This window comes from Fukomys damarensis, unplaced genomic scaffold (assembly GCF_012274545.1).
Source record: "Fukomys damarensis isolate Sample0158 unplaced genomic scaffold, DMR_v1.0_HiC HiC_scaffold_4, whole genome shotgun sequence".
NCBI lineage: Eukaryota > Metazoa > Chordata > Mammalia > Rodentia > Bathyergidae > Fukomys > Fukomys damarensis.
Genome location: NW_022900916.1, coordinates 40233202 through 40248745, shown reverse-complemented (window position 1 = coordinate 40248745; position 15544 = coordinate 40233202). Strand labels below are relative to the sequence as shown.

General features: G+C 35.6%; 1 protein-coding gene across 7 annotated transcripts in view; it reads right to left on the bottom strand.

The window, feature by feature from the left end:
- The window catches only part of Grm8 (glutamate metabotropic receptor 8), a 796352-nt gene that overhangs the window by 88681 nt on the left and 692127 nt on the right, over positions 1–15544 (bottom strand). For all 7 annotated transcript variants that reach the window (XM_010633426.3, XM_033757950.1, XM_033757948.1 and 4 more), the window contains one exon: positions 4006–4941. In XM_010633426.3, coding sequence (XP_010631728.1) covers positions 4006–4941 — 936 coding nt within the window. The remainder of the gene's footprint in view (positions 1–4005; positions 4942–15544) is intronic.

Genomic DNA, 15544 nt, shown 5'->3' with positions numbered 1-15544 from the left:
ATATATATATAATTCTTGTTTTATGTCATAGTCTAATTTAAACCACAGATAAGCATTCGTATTATTATACTGATCTGCTGTTGGGTAATTGATTCCACTTACTCATTCAACAGTCAGCTATTGAGAATGTGCTGTAAGAAGGGCTCTGAGCTGAGACATACTCCTTCAAGTGAACATCAGACAGACACTGCTTATGGTCAGTGAATTTATGCAGAATGGTGTTTTCAGGTGAGAGGTAGAAATAAAGGGTGCGAGTGAGTGGAGGATCAAGTCAAAGATAATCTCCACTTTTCTGACTTGCGTTACTAGACAGATGCTGCACTATGCATCCAGAAGGATAAAGTAAAGTTGGTTCAGGATTTACTAGGGGTTTTTTCCATTTCTAAGGTGTGTGTTTTTTTTTTTCTTTTCATTTTGAAGTTGTTTTGCTTTGTTTGCATTTGATGCCCTGGTTGAAGCACTGTGCTTCTTGGGCCTTGGAAATGTCATAACCTTTGTCTGATCATTTCTACATTATGGACCCAATTAGAGAGGATAAAATATGTGTTTAAGAGATTTCTGCCATCCTAACAGCCCTTAACCATCCCTAAGGATTCTCTTCCTGACTATGAAGTTAATTATAGTTTATTTTGTTTTTTCAGCACAATTACACAAGTTTGCCTTTATCTATGGCTATGCTCAGTATGTCTACTTCTCCTTCACACCACTTCCCTGCAGAAAAAGAACAAACTACATTTATACAATGATTGGATACAATTTAGCAGTAGGCACAGATGATGTCTTTAAAGTCTATTGAAAAATACGATGCATCTTCATTTCAAAATATGAAAAGGAAATAATATAGGGGAATTAAGTGGTGATGAAAATACCCTTCTGAGAGTTACCAGGTTCTGTGAGATCCAAAACGTTAGTTGAAACTACTTTTACTTTTTCTTTTTGTTTCTTGTAATTTTAGAGAGATCTGTATGGGAAGATGAGCTGTCTGCTGCAGGCATAACTCTGAGAAGTCATAATAAAAATCACATTAAAAGAAAAGTTGCTCTTCTGCTTTTTCTTGTGTTAAAAGTTCTGTGTCATTAATGTATAGGGTACTTGGTTCTTGGCTTTCTCATCTCAAATCTGACCCCTCACCATCTTCTGTCCTTGAATCTCGCACCTCACTGGTGCTGACAGCCATCAGGAATGCAGGGCTGGGAGCCAGAATGAGCCTTACAGTGAAAACTCAGGGAAGCAGACTGACATGAGTTCAATACTTCGCACAATGCCCAGTGCAATGTTCAATAAAGATCTGCTGAATAGATGGATATACGTGCTGCCTCACTGCTGCAAACACTTCAAGTTGGTATCATGGGGCTAACTGGCTGAGAATTATAAATGAAAATAGAGTCTGACCAGCTCTTTTCTCCTCCAAAGTCAGTAAAACTTATTTAAAGACATATTAGAAATATATATATAATTTGAGTAGTTTTACAATGTGAAAAAAATATTCTCACCTTTTATGTATTAGTTTTGAACAATAAAAGATACTTCTAAACAAAATAGCAGGTACTAAATTTTAAAATAAATTGTAGAATAACACATAATTCTGTTATACAAAGTACCTAGTTGCAAAATCTAAGGTATTTACAATTTGGTAGCTCTCTATGTAGAGCTGGTCTAAATTCCACAGCTCTTGGGCTAAACAATTTGAGGGCTCTAAAATGTTCTGAAAATTCTAATGTAGTGTTTCTCATTGAGTTCTACAGTCTGTTCCATATTCAATTGTACCATAAATATGAAATAAATTCCAATGAACCTATTTTATCATTTCTTTTACACATTACTTCTTAGACTCACTTTGATTCCACAGAACTGAAAAAGAAAAAGGAACTTCACTAGCCACATTCAGCCATATCTCTAAAGGCATGGGTATCTTCACCCCATGTAACTTCCAGGTTTTCAGATGGATGCACAGCTTTTTTAGGCTCAAGAGCACAGAGCAACCTCCATCCACTCACTGCTTGCTTGTCCTTTTCACCCCAAAGTAAGTGTCTCTATAACAGCTCCTCAAGGGGGAGCTATCACTCTGTAACATCATTGTTCTTTCCTTTGATAAAATGTGATAATATGATTCATACTTAAACTGCTATACTGATGTCCAACACTTTGAGGAAGGGCCATGATTTAACTTAGTCTAAAAACTGAGGCACTGAAAGAGTTAACTGAATAGAAAAAATACTTTATGAGCTTTTGTATTTGCCTTCCTCCTATTCTTAAAAGTCATTGCATGTCAAAATTAAAAAGTAAAAATAAGAGTGGGTTGCACTTCACAAAATGTAAAGGAAGAGATAGAAAATAAAAAGAAGTGTGAGCTCAGGAGATTTTTTGTTTGGCTCAAGTCCTTATTATCTACCAGAAAGCAGAGTAAACTACTTATCACGGACCTTTCTAGATAAAACATTATATGAATATAACTGAAATACAAATATAAGGACCCTTTAAATTGTTATGATTAATAATTCATATAATGTGGACATTTTCAAAATCTGAAAAACATTATTTTTCCCTAAGTAATAAAAAAAAATCATAGCTTAAAAAGGAGACTTTGGGAGACATTTTCTATTTCACACATTCTTATTCTTATAAGTTAAATTGACAAGTTTTATCCTGATAGATTCCCATCCACATATGGCATAATTTATTTTTCAATTATTAGGCTGAGTCCCAAACTGTCTTAGTTTTACTTTCCTGACACGTGCTTGGTCCTCCATAAAATATTCATGGATCTTTGCCAGGTCATGCAATTAGAAAAACTCAAAGGCTCTAGAACTCATGACAAATTAATTTTATTCAGTAGCAAGTCTACTGAAGTACATTTTTTGTTTATATGTAGTTGGGGAGCACACTGATATAAAAAAATGTGAGTGCTTATCCTATAGAATTCTCTCTTCCCTTGTTGAGGACTTTTTCTCTGACTTTGCTGGTATTTTAAGTCGGGCAGAACCTCACCTGAAAAATTATAGCCTAAAGAGAATGTAACTGTTTCCAGGCTGTTTGATTTCTTTAAATGTATGATGGTAGATGATAGAACAAACTTTACATTCTCACTTTGAGAGAACTTTCTCACATACACATCAGGGCTCAGGGACTATCCCTACAGGAAGATAGCATTTACCTTTGTTTTACAAGCTGATTCATCTCCATCCCACTACCCAGATCTTGGAATTCAGAGTTAACCTTAGTTCTTTGCATTTTTATACACTTAACTACATATATGCAGTTCAAAAAATACTCCCTTTCACACATAGATGTGCTTTAGTAGTAGCATTTTATGTGGGAACAGTTAATGAGAAATTAGTGATAAAAACAATTACTTTGGCATAGTTAGTCTTCACTTTCTAAAAAAATTATAAGCTACTCTATACAATCATCCACCGCAGTCTTCATTACCCTACACTATCATCCTTCACATTCAGCAAAGTAACAAGAATGGGAATAAGAATAATTAGTAAGATGCTGCAAATTGTATCAACCCATTTCAGTTTCTTTCTGTTGTGCTTGTTTCACTACCACATGTTTTGCTTCCATGACTAAAAGCACAATTATTAATGAATGGCTTCTTCTGAGAGTCACAGTAGAAGAGAAAACAAGGCATTTGTCATGCAATGGGATGTTTTGGGGACAGATCACCCTCATAAGCCACATCTACCCTTCCTCCCTCCTGCTTTTAATTAACATTTGGAAAAGAACAGTGATGTTAGCAGATAACAGAGCTGAGAAGAGAGACCCAGAAAATGACGCAAAGTGCTGCCAATCTTCAACTTTGCCAAGAAGGATGCAGTAAAGTGTTTTTCATGGAAAAAACAGCCTTTGTCAATACATATTTGAGTCAACGTGACCTTGAGAAAGAATAGCACAAACTAAAGCATCTTGAGAGAATATAAATGGACCACAAAAAGAAAAAGCATGCTATAAGATGAAGTTAAATTTAGGAAAAGGTTGTCAAATACATTTCCTGCCACTTACCTTTTCTGCTGACTGGGCTGTACCAAAAAAGATGGGAATGAAAGCTAACCAAATGATGCAGGTGGTATACATGGTAAATCCGATGGGCTTGGCTTCGTTGAAAGTCTCTGGGACACCTCTCGTTTTAATGGCATAAACAGTACAAGTGACCATCAAGAGGATACTGTATCCCAGTGAACAAATGAGTGAGAGATCAGAAATGTCACACTTGAGCACTCCCCTGGCGTTCTCTGGGTCCAGTGTCCTCTGTTCTCCATAGTCAATAATGGTGTGCGGAGGATCCACGACAAACCACACGAACACCCCAAGAAGCTGTATGGAGATGAGACTGAAGGTGATCACCAGCTGGGATGCTGGACTGATAAACTTGGGCGCCGTCACAGACTTCTTCCCTTGCTCAAATATTCGGTGGATTCGGTTTGTTTTCGTCAGAAGGGCTGCATAGCTGAAACACATACCAAGTCCTAGGAAGATCCGGCGGAAGGAGCAGATGACTGTATCTGGTGCTGCAATCATCAAAAAGGTGATTGAATAACAGAGAAAGATCCCTGTTAGGAGCACATAACTAAGTTCTCGTCCTGAAGCCCTCACAATAGGTGTGTCATTATAGCGGACAAAGGTCACAATCACGAAGGTGGTGGCAATGATTCCCAATATTGCAATGAACACGGGCACCACAGCCCAGGGAGAATGCCACTCCAGTTTGATGATGGGGATCCTCTGACACCCTGTGCGGTTGACGTTTGGTCTCTGGTCCAGAGGGCAAAGTTCACAGGACAGCTCATCCACCTGGTAGTTGTACCCTTCGCAGCGCTCACAGTGCCAGCAGCAAGGGACGCCTTTCACTGTTTTTTTCCTCTCCCCGGGTTTACATGGCAGGCTGCAGATTGACGACGGATGTGGGTGTTCTCTATTAGCCCACTGCATGTCTTCCACCTGTGGGTATAAAAAAATTAATGAGCCTTCCATTTTTTCCCCCATTTATAAAATCCTAATCCTAGCCACAGGTTTGTAATACATCACTGAAAGCTGACAGTATAAATACAGTTTACCATAATAAGAGGCCACTTTCTTTCCCTGATATTGACTTTATGAAAGTGTTAAATGATTGGGTCCAGTAAATCATTCACATCATCAATGAGAGGAGCGTCATTAGTTTCCACTTATTTCTTCACTGCTGACCAGTGTGACACTTGGAGATTTCTTGGTCCAAATGTTTTGTTTATTTATTTATTTGTTATTCTTGGAAAAAGATGTTTATTAAACAATTTTAATTGTCATAAAATGACTAAAATGGGTTTTAAAAATTAAGGCTCTTCTCTTTCTGTGGATTGCCAGAACAGTGTGAAAATAATATCGTCAACCCTTCTCAACACTTTGTTCCTAAAGTTAAATTTCACAGATTCCCAAACATTTTATGACTAAGGTAAAAAATTGGACTAATAATGACAATTAATGGCCATCTGTACTGAATACACTCTGATCAGGTGTACAAGATTCTAGTTCAGTAGTTAAGAAAAGTATTCCAGTTAGAGCATCTATTTTAAGTTCAGCGTTTTAAGTCATTGTTCCCCAAGGTCATGAGTCTCTAGACTGCAGGCTCGGGTGCAGTACACCACCTCGGGCTCTACGGGCTCCCTGGAGGGTCAGGCACTCGGCTGGCAAATGGTTTGATTATATAGTTTTAAATGCTCTAAGGTGAATTATCAAATGACGGCATTACATGGCACACAGTATCCAAAATCATGGCTCTGATGCATTTAGATTTACATTAAGAATAAGAAGCGTCATTCACATTCACTGGAAACCCGCCTCTCCAACGAGAAAATAAATCACTACCTTTTCAAGTTCTAGATCTGGGGCAGCATTAATGTTACCTCTTTACCAGGCCTTTCCCATATGCAGATAAATCCCTCCTGACAAGCAGTGACTATACAGTCTTCAATAAAAATGAACACAGTCTTTCTCACGCTATCCTTTTACAGATGAGAGTCTCTAACGGGAACATCTTCCATTTGGGGACACAAGGGAGTCCCCAGACTTTTGGTTGAGTCTGTTTTTGTTTTATTTTTGGTTTTGGTTTTGGTAGCAGGGATCAATTCAGGACCTTGTGCTTGTGAGGCAGATGGCAGAACCATTAAGCTAAATCCCTGGCCGCTGTTTTGGTTTTTGCAACGGTTTTAACACAAAAAACACAGAAGTTCTAAAAAGTTAAAATAAAAAGGTCTATAGGATATTTTAGAGCTAATTACAAGTATAAATGCCAGAATCTCTAAAATACTGAATTAGAATATGAACGTACATAGAAGATGATCCATTCCTTCCTGTTCTACTGAGGGAAATGGAGATCACACTATCTCAGTTTTGAAAGAAAATGGTAAAACTTGTCACCTTAATCTCAAGTTCCTCCTGGAAATAACAATATTTATGTTTTGCCCCTATTTAAAAATGAAATGCACTATTTTTCTCAGTCATGTATTTCTAGATAGTGAAAAAGAACATGCAGAATGAGATAATTTAATGATAAGAGTTTTCCGTGGAGGGAAAAAGTTTTATGGGTGATTTAAATCAGTGAAATTAGTGAAAATGAGGAAGTCTCCTTATTGTACTTAATACTTACCTTAGGGCCTTAAGTGTACTTCAGATGTCACAGAATAATTTTATTGAAACAAAAACTGTATCTGAAGGAAATGGTGCCAACTATTGATCTCTTATCTTGGATATAATGATCTTATTATGGGAAATAGCATAATAGGTGAGATCTATGAATGGAATGGTTTGTTTACTAGCATAAACAGTGACTAACAATTCATTTCCCTTCAAAAAAGAATTTGCTGAATGCTGAAAGGGGGAAGGAGAGAAGGCACCACGCGGAGACCTGAGGAATCAAGCCAACTTGAAAGCATTGGGATTTGAAAGTAGGGGATTACAAACAGAAGAAAGTGAAAAGGAGGCGGAGAAACTTCATGGAGGAGCACTTATTTTCCCAATATCAGGTTTATTCATAATCCTCGAGAAGAATTACCCTGCTCTGTAGTAATCTGCCTACACAATGGCTCCCGGGAGCCTTTCCTTGTGGAATCCACACAGCCATGCAGTCCTCACCTTTCTGAACAGGGCCAATGTTCTAGGCACAAAGGTATGAGATTACTGAGGCTAGGCCATAAAGGGCATTTTTGCCTCCTGCTTTGCTTTCTCTTGTATCATTCACTCCAGGGAAAGCATCATGGTCATGAAAACTCTCAACCATCCCTCTAAAAAGGAGTGGATGCCTCCTGTTGACCACCAGCAAAATAGTCCTAGGCAGGTCAGGGAGCCACCTGTCAAGTCATCCTCTGGGTCACTGTAGCCTGACTGACGTCTTCACTATAACCTGAGCATCTCTGAGCCTGAGCAGTCCAGCTAAGCTGCTCCTGCATTTCTCACTTACCCAAGATAATAAATGTTCATTGTTTTAAACTGTAAAATTTTGGAGTCATATGTGTGGAGTATAGAAATTTAGTGCAATGAGGCCAAGACAGGAGGGTCACAAGTTTGAGGCCAGCCTGGCACAACAGCAAGGGCCAGCCTGAGAACTTAAACAGTGGTGGAAGAAGGTGTTGGGGATGTAGCTTGGTCATCATTGGGTTCAATTCCTATCAACATATAAAAGAAAAACAAAAGAGAATAAAAACAAATGCAGCTCAAATTAAGCTTCCCATTCAGTGGCTGCCAGCATTCTAACATCAGTGTAATAATCTATGAGCAATCACACTCAGTGACAACTACCACACGCCTCAAAAAATACCCGAAAGTGTCCAGTTGCAGCAATCTTCTTTCATCATTCTTAAGCTTTATTCTCCTAGGGAACCAAGTGAGAGAGACTGTTCTGATGAACAATTACTGAAGCATGCTTTCCTTTCTTAAATTTTTCTCAAGTCACTGAAGATGGAGAATTGTAATCCCCAGCTGAGTACTTGCAAAGGTCTCTCTACTCTCTGGATCGTCGAGTAATTTCTGCGGTCTAATTTCAAAAATCCTTCCTTTATAAAGGAAAGACTGCTTCATCTGTCAAAGGGGTACATAGGCTATCAGAGCTACCCTCTCTCTCATCACAAAGCAAAACAGATGTATCATTACTAATTTTCTATTGAGTTTTAATGACTTTAAAAGGTTATTTTATTTATTTGTAGGCTTGCAGTAAAAAAGAAAAAAATGTCAGAGTGGAAGCACATAGAGACTTCTCTTAAAAATCCTGAGGAAAAAAACTAATCTTCCACTGAGTGCTTGAATGATTGATTTTATACCTCAGTGGATGCATAAGATAATAAAACATTGTTTTGACGGTTATGTTTCAAAGCTAATTTTTCTAAAACCAAAATCACATTTTTTTCCTGGGGCTTCCATGGGTGTTCACTGTTACAATGCAAAAAAAAAGAAAAAGAAAGAAAAAAAAATCAGCTAAAGAAAAGTCTCAGAAACATTAAGCTTCAGGATTGACAAAAACTTTAAGAGTTATCATCTTTAGTCATATGTGAGATATTTTGGGGATTTTTTGCCACTAGGGCTTGAGTTCACGGCCTTCACTCTGAGCTGTCTTCCCAGGATCTTAATTACTATTATTATTTTTTTCTTTTTTAAGACTGGATCTTTCAAAGTCACTAATTTTCCCAAACTACACAGCAGATCATTATCATCTTGCACCAGCCTTCCAAAGTATTGCGATTATTGGCAAGTGCACCATGCCCAACTAACACACCTGGAGTTTTAATTTCCAATGTATATTATTTTTCAGAACGAAATAAGATGAAACTAACAAAAAATACCTTTCCTGGGTCTAATTACATAGCATAAATATGTATTATAAGCTAAATATTTTTCTTGATAAGCTTTGTTTTTAACCATTGAAAAAATGTTTTTACAAATGAAAAAGTTAAGAATATGAAAGTATCACAGATTTTTAAAATCTATTTTCTTTAAATAAAATGTATTTGAGTAATACATATCATATTTTAATATAATGAAGATGAAGTATGTTTTAGTAAACGTGCTGAGTATGACTCCATCTTTACTAAGAGATCAACTAATATACAACCATATCATGGGACTAGTTAAAGTTATATTAGCTTTATAGTTGAAATCAGGAAAATCAATCACTGTCACTGTCTAGCTCAAGGAAAGATGAACAACACATACTTGAGTAGTTTGTAAATACATAATATTTGACATGAATAATTATTTACATATTTGATAAGTGGTGTTTTAACACAAACTATTAGAGAGTAAATTAAACTACCTAATTTCTACAATTCTGTTGTATAAAGAAAAATAAGGGTCATTCAATCCTTTCATATTGTTTTATTAACAAATTATATCATTTTAATAATGAGTATCAAGTATTTTTATCTAAGTATTTTTAAAATTTGTGTTCCTCACCCTTGCTTTTTGTTTATATATTAGGATGTTCTGTCTAACATGTAGTGTAACAAATGAATGATAGTTATATAGATAGACTTTCCAGGGAGTAAAAGGCCACTTTTATCTTGACAGTGTTTATCAACAGTGATTCATTAGCAGGTTTCAATCCAGTGCATTTCAGAAAATGTAAGCCATCCGCTGTCAAATTCTATTATTAGGAAGAAAACTATGCAAACAATCACATAAACATAAGATCCTAGGTTACTATGCTTGCATATTTTTAGTCTTTATTTTTTCTAGAACAAACTAGAACAATGTTTCATAAATATCTTTAAAAAGAACATTAATTTTATAGAATGATTTTTCCGTGTGTTGTCAATAACTCCTCAAAAAATTTGAGAATTTTTCATAATTAAGTTCTTTTATAATTAATGTTTCTCACTGTTCATTGCAAACTCTTAGTATAATACTTCTATGAGTGTTTTTCAACAGCATTAGGTGGCATCTTCATTAATATTATCAGATGTGTGGTATAAAATATAATATAGGCAAGTAATATCTAGCTATACATTTCTTAACTGTTGTCAGTTTCTCCCTTAAATAAGTATTGTATTCATAATTGTTTCAGTTGGATGGGGTGGCACATGACTGTAATCCCATCACGTGGAAAGCTTAGGCAGGAGGGTTGTTTGAGGACAGCCTGGGATAGGTAGTAAGAACCTGTCTCAAAAAGCAATCAATCAATACAATCATTTTAGTGACTAGTTTAATATCCCAGTTTTCAAAACTAAACCCTCCGACTTATGTAATAGAAGATTGTATTTGCAAACATTTCCAAGGACACTAAAAACTTTTGAAAACACTTACTCATTAAAGTCCATATAATCAACAGGCTTAACAGGTGCACTCAATATGCGTGAATACTTAAAATGTCAAAATTTGGTATCGTATTTTGCATAGCACATTGAATGAGTACTTGTTGCATAGTTATTTTAATAATACAATGCAAAATTATATACATAAAGGAAGACATGAATGTTAAAAATATATTCATAATTTCCTTTGAGTTATGCCCAATTTTACATGACCACAGTGGAGACAACGTCTTTCTACTCTTCCAAGTTGTAGGTTTTGTTCCTTTAAAAATGTAATATGAAATAAGGGAAAAGAAAAAATGTGAAAAAATGCAAAAATGGAAAGAAAGTCTTTGTAAATAGGGAAGGGTTAAGGGGGTGAAGGGTGGGTAGGGGTATGGAGAAAAAACAAGAACCAAGATATATCATGTAAAGGTACAAGATCCCAATGATAAATGTAACTATATTGTCTGCTTTAAAAGTACCAATAAACTTAATGAAAAAAAAATGTAGGATGGTTGTGGACTGGGGATTTAGCTCAGTGGTGCCCCCGCCTGCCTCTCAAGCACAAGGACCCAAGTTGGATCCCCAGTACCGCCCCCCCCAAAAGTAATATGGTTGAAATGAGTTCCATGTTGCAGTCTTGGTTTTATGTGATGTTCCAAATCTACATTATCTTTAACAATGCAAAGACTTTTCCTATATTGAAGAACAATTTAAAAAGAAATTAAGAAAAGCATTTATAATAACTTCAAAAATCACTTTGGAGAAAGTTTAGCAAAAGTACTACAAGATTTATTCAGTAAAAATTAAAAAATATTATTTTAAAAAATTTAACAATGTGTAAATAAATGAAAAGGAATCCTATGTCCATGGATGAGAAGATTTACTTCACTGAGATGGTTACACTCCCTAGATTTAGCTACAGATTCAGTATGAATCTTGTACAAATCTCAGCTGGATCCTCTGCAGAAAATGACAAGATGATACTCAAATTCTTACAGAGATGTTAAGAAACCCAGAGTAGTCTAAATAATGTTGAAATTGAAGAAAAAGGTGGAGCAATCTCACTGATTTTTAAAACAGTAGAAAAGATGCAGAATGAAGATGTATAATATGGGCCTAAGGATAGAAAGATTAATGAAATAGAATTTAGCATTCCAGAAGGAAACTTTTACATGTATGCTCACTTGATTACTGTATGTATTACTATAGTCATTACTTGTGCATATTAATGGTTTCATGGAGACATTTCCTACATTGGTATATCATGCTTCGATCATATCCACCTTCCCAACTAGTCTGTCTTGCTTTTTTCTCTATCCCATTTTTCTCCACTTTACCTTCTCTAGTAGTTCTGCCACTACAGTTTGTCCTTTTTTGTATTTTTTCTTTTATTCTAGGTACCACATATAAAAGAAAACATGTAGAAATAGTTTTTGTGCCTGACTTATTTCATTTAACATGATGACTTCTAGTTACATCAATTTTCCTGCACATAACATGATGCTCTTTATCACTGAATAATATTCCATAATGAATGTGCACTATAATCTTCATTCACTTATCGATGGACATATAGATTGATTCTGAAAATTAACTATTGCGAAAAATGCCATCATAAAATGAGTATGCAGGAAAATCCAAATCAATATTATATTAAAATCACATCTTACCCCAGTCAGAATGGCGATTACAAACCAACCAACCAACCAATTCTGGAGAGGATGTGAGAAAAAAAGAGTACTTATGCACTATTGGTGGGGAAGTAAATTAGAATAGCCACTACAAAAATCAGTATGGAAATTCATCAGCAGGCAAAGAGTGGAACCACTATATGGTGCCACCTGCAGCCCTCTTGATTGTTTGTATAGCTAAGGAAAATGAAGTCAGTATTCAAAGAGACACATTCATACCTGTGTTTATTGTGGCACTGTATCAGATGTTTTTTGCCAAACATAGCAAGAAAACTTCATAGAGAAAGCCAAGGTATAAATAAATTAAAAAGTAAAGCAAAAGGTAGAAAAAAGGAAATAGAGAGACAGGTCTTTTGCAAATGTGAAAGGAACAAAGTGATGTAAGAGAGGGAAAAGGGGAAGAGGGTGTGCCAACTACTTATAGTGAATGCAATCATTATGTGTAGCAAACATTAACTGAAAAACATGGAGGAAGAAGACCTAGAGAAAAAGGGAAAGAGCAAAGAGGGGAGAGGAAGGGGAATACAAGTAATCAAGATATATTAATTAGATGTGACTACTCCCTAAGATAAATGCAAACGTCCACCTTTTATACCTTATATGTCAATGTGCGACTTTGTTCCTAAGCGCCAAGTAGTAGAGGACCATTATTTATCAAACCTGCTTAGTTCTTACCATGTTCTTCCGTGTTGCTTTTATAATATGTACTGTATTTAGGCATTTGTTTTGATTTTATTTTTATTTAAAGAGATGTTTGTTTAAAATTTTGATTACGTTCCCAAGAAATACATAAGGAATCTACTTAAAATATATGCTGCTGTGTCTTAGAGATCACAGCTCAACAGACTGGAAGAGGACACCAAGTTGGGATTTTAAGAAGTCCTCTTTCATCTAGTGATTCTTACACAGCATTTATAAGCCATATGTTACTTAGAACTAAACAAAAGTTTTTTCCCCCTCTGAGAAAAGTAGGTGTAATTTTACACCACTGCATCCCAAACGCTCATGTGGTGAAGAAGACCTAATAAGCATCAATACACACTTGTTAAGTAAAAGCAGGCATAGAGGAAGTGAATAAGCAGTGGTGTCTTTCACAGGAAAGAGTGGTACAAAAGCGTGACTAGTTTTGAAAAGTGATTCACAATTTGGTTCTTTAGTTTATGAGTCAGGATTGCCTGAAGGTAAAGATTCCAGAGAGACAGTCATTTTCAAGGCAATTGAGGCCATGAGTTTTTACAAAGCAATTAGCACCCACAGAAATGGCAGAAAGGGACAAGGACACAAGGACAACCCTGGATAGAGACAAATTTAAGGAGCAAACAGGATGATCAGTGAGCTAGATGGAAAGACAGGTAGAAATCAAGGTAGAAGGCAGAATCCAGTTCAAATCCAGGAAGCCAAAAAGAGAGTTAATTTCAGAGATAAGGGACTTGGCAATAATGTCCAGGGATAATCAAATTTTAAAAGGAAAGGGCTAGAAAACGTAGAGTCCCTGGTGACTTTCATGAGATGAAACTGCTTTTGTGAAGTCTTGTTTAATCCACCCTTCTTCCAAGAGGTAGATGTGTTTCCTCCCTGGCTTTTCAGTAGCTTTCCAGTTATAGAGTAACTCATTGGCACTGTGCCTTGGTTATTTGTTAATTTGTTTATTTTCCCATCAGAAAATTAATCTCAAGGGCAAGATATTTTACTCTCTATCACCTATATTAAGGCATAGCATGAAGTGAAAATTCCATGTGTGACTACTATATAATTAATTAACAAATACAGTGCATGGGAAACATGTCTATAACTACAATTTTATAAATTATCTCTGTTGAGTAGTTTTGAGTAGCTGGCCTTTAGGCAGCAGGCAGATATAAGTAGGAAACTTACTCTTTATAAAGATGTGAGGTTTCTAGTTTAATTCGTCCATAGCTTCAGAGAAACTAATTTTAAGGAGACAAAGCCCCAGACACATTCTTTGCAAGAACATTAGAAAGAGCGAACAAGTTAAGATCTTTGAAAATGGTTTGTTGATGGGAAATGTATAAGGCAAAAACTGCATATCCCATGCTGAGGTCTCAAAGGTAGCTATGGGAAGAAGGAACCCACTCTTTACCTGTAGGTAGAAAAAACTATATATATAATATATATAGCACATTATTATATATAAATTATATATAATATATAACACATTATATATATATATGATATCTATCCTTTACATGTTCCTCTATTTATATACTTTTTCTACCTATATTTAGCACAGCTGGTTTGTCTGAAAATTGTGAGCAACAACAAGCAAAAAACTACTGTGTCTGGATTTTATCCAGGTCTGCTATTTTTTCACTTTGGTCTTCTCGCAATCTCAATATTTAATGCTGATTTCTGGGAATTGCCAAATGAAGTGCCCACCCCAGTGCTATGCATAGAGTCCTTGAAGAGAGCTTCTAAATCTGATGTTGACCTTAGGGATGATGGCATCTAGAGTTTGAGTGTTGGGGTATGTATTGTGGGATGAGTGGTTCAAGAGAAGAGTGCAGGAAAAAAAATGCATAATGTTTCTGATAATAGGACACAGCAAGCCTAGGGTAGCGTTATCTCAGAACACTGTATGTGCAAATGTCCAGGGGCCATGTGTCTCTGTCCCGGTGGTTTTGAAGTGGAATAATATCTCAATATAGAGTGATAATTTTTTTCTCTCTCTTCTTTTTTTTGGGGGGTGTACTGGGGATTGAACTTGGGACCTTGTGCTTGTGAGGCAGGCAGTGGAACCAATGAGCTAAATCCCTGGCCCTAGAGTGATAATTATTAATTGTAGGTCATTATGATTGCAATGATTGATTGTAATGAATGATGCTATAAATGTATTACTACTTTCATGATTACATTTCATGGAGCAAAAATCAAATTTCAAATAATTTCTTTCAATAAATTTTTTTTTGGTACTAAGGTACCTAGGGCTTTTACACTGAGTTACAGCCCCAGCCTTTTATATACATATATTATATTTATATATCTAAATCATATATATATATATCAATTATATATGTAAAATATATAATATATTCTATAAAATATATATTATACTTTTTCTTATTTTGAGAAAGGGTCTTGCTACATTTTTCAGGCTCTGCTTGAACCAGCAATCTTCATATCTTACTTAGCCTTCTAGACTGCAATACAACCTTTTAATGCAGGTAGGAGTAACTGATTAAATGTTTACCATAAAGATTGTTATTTTAATTCCTCAGAATGGTTTACTATGTTATATTTTTCTATTACTAGCAAGTATTCATTGTGTTTGTATTTTTGAATTTAAAAGACAACTAATTCTTAAAAATATGATTTAAATGTCATATCCAAATATATTAAATACATTGTACAATGCTTTGTGGTAAATATATTCAAATAAATGAATATTTTGTTGATAGTGATAAACAGAATTTAATAATACAGATTTTGGGGTGGGTACCTGGGATCAAACTCAGGACCTTGCACTTTCAAGGCAGGCAGCAGAACCACTAAGTTAAATCCCTGGCCCTAGAATTTAATAATATTAAAGACAGCTCAGAACTAATACTTCCCAATGGTAATTCTGTAAACTTT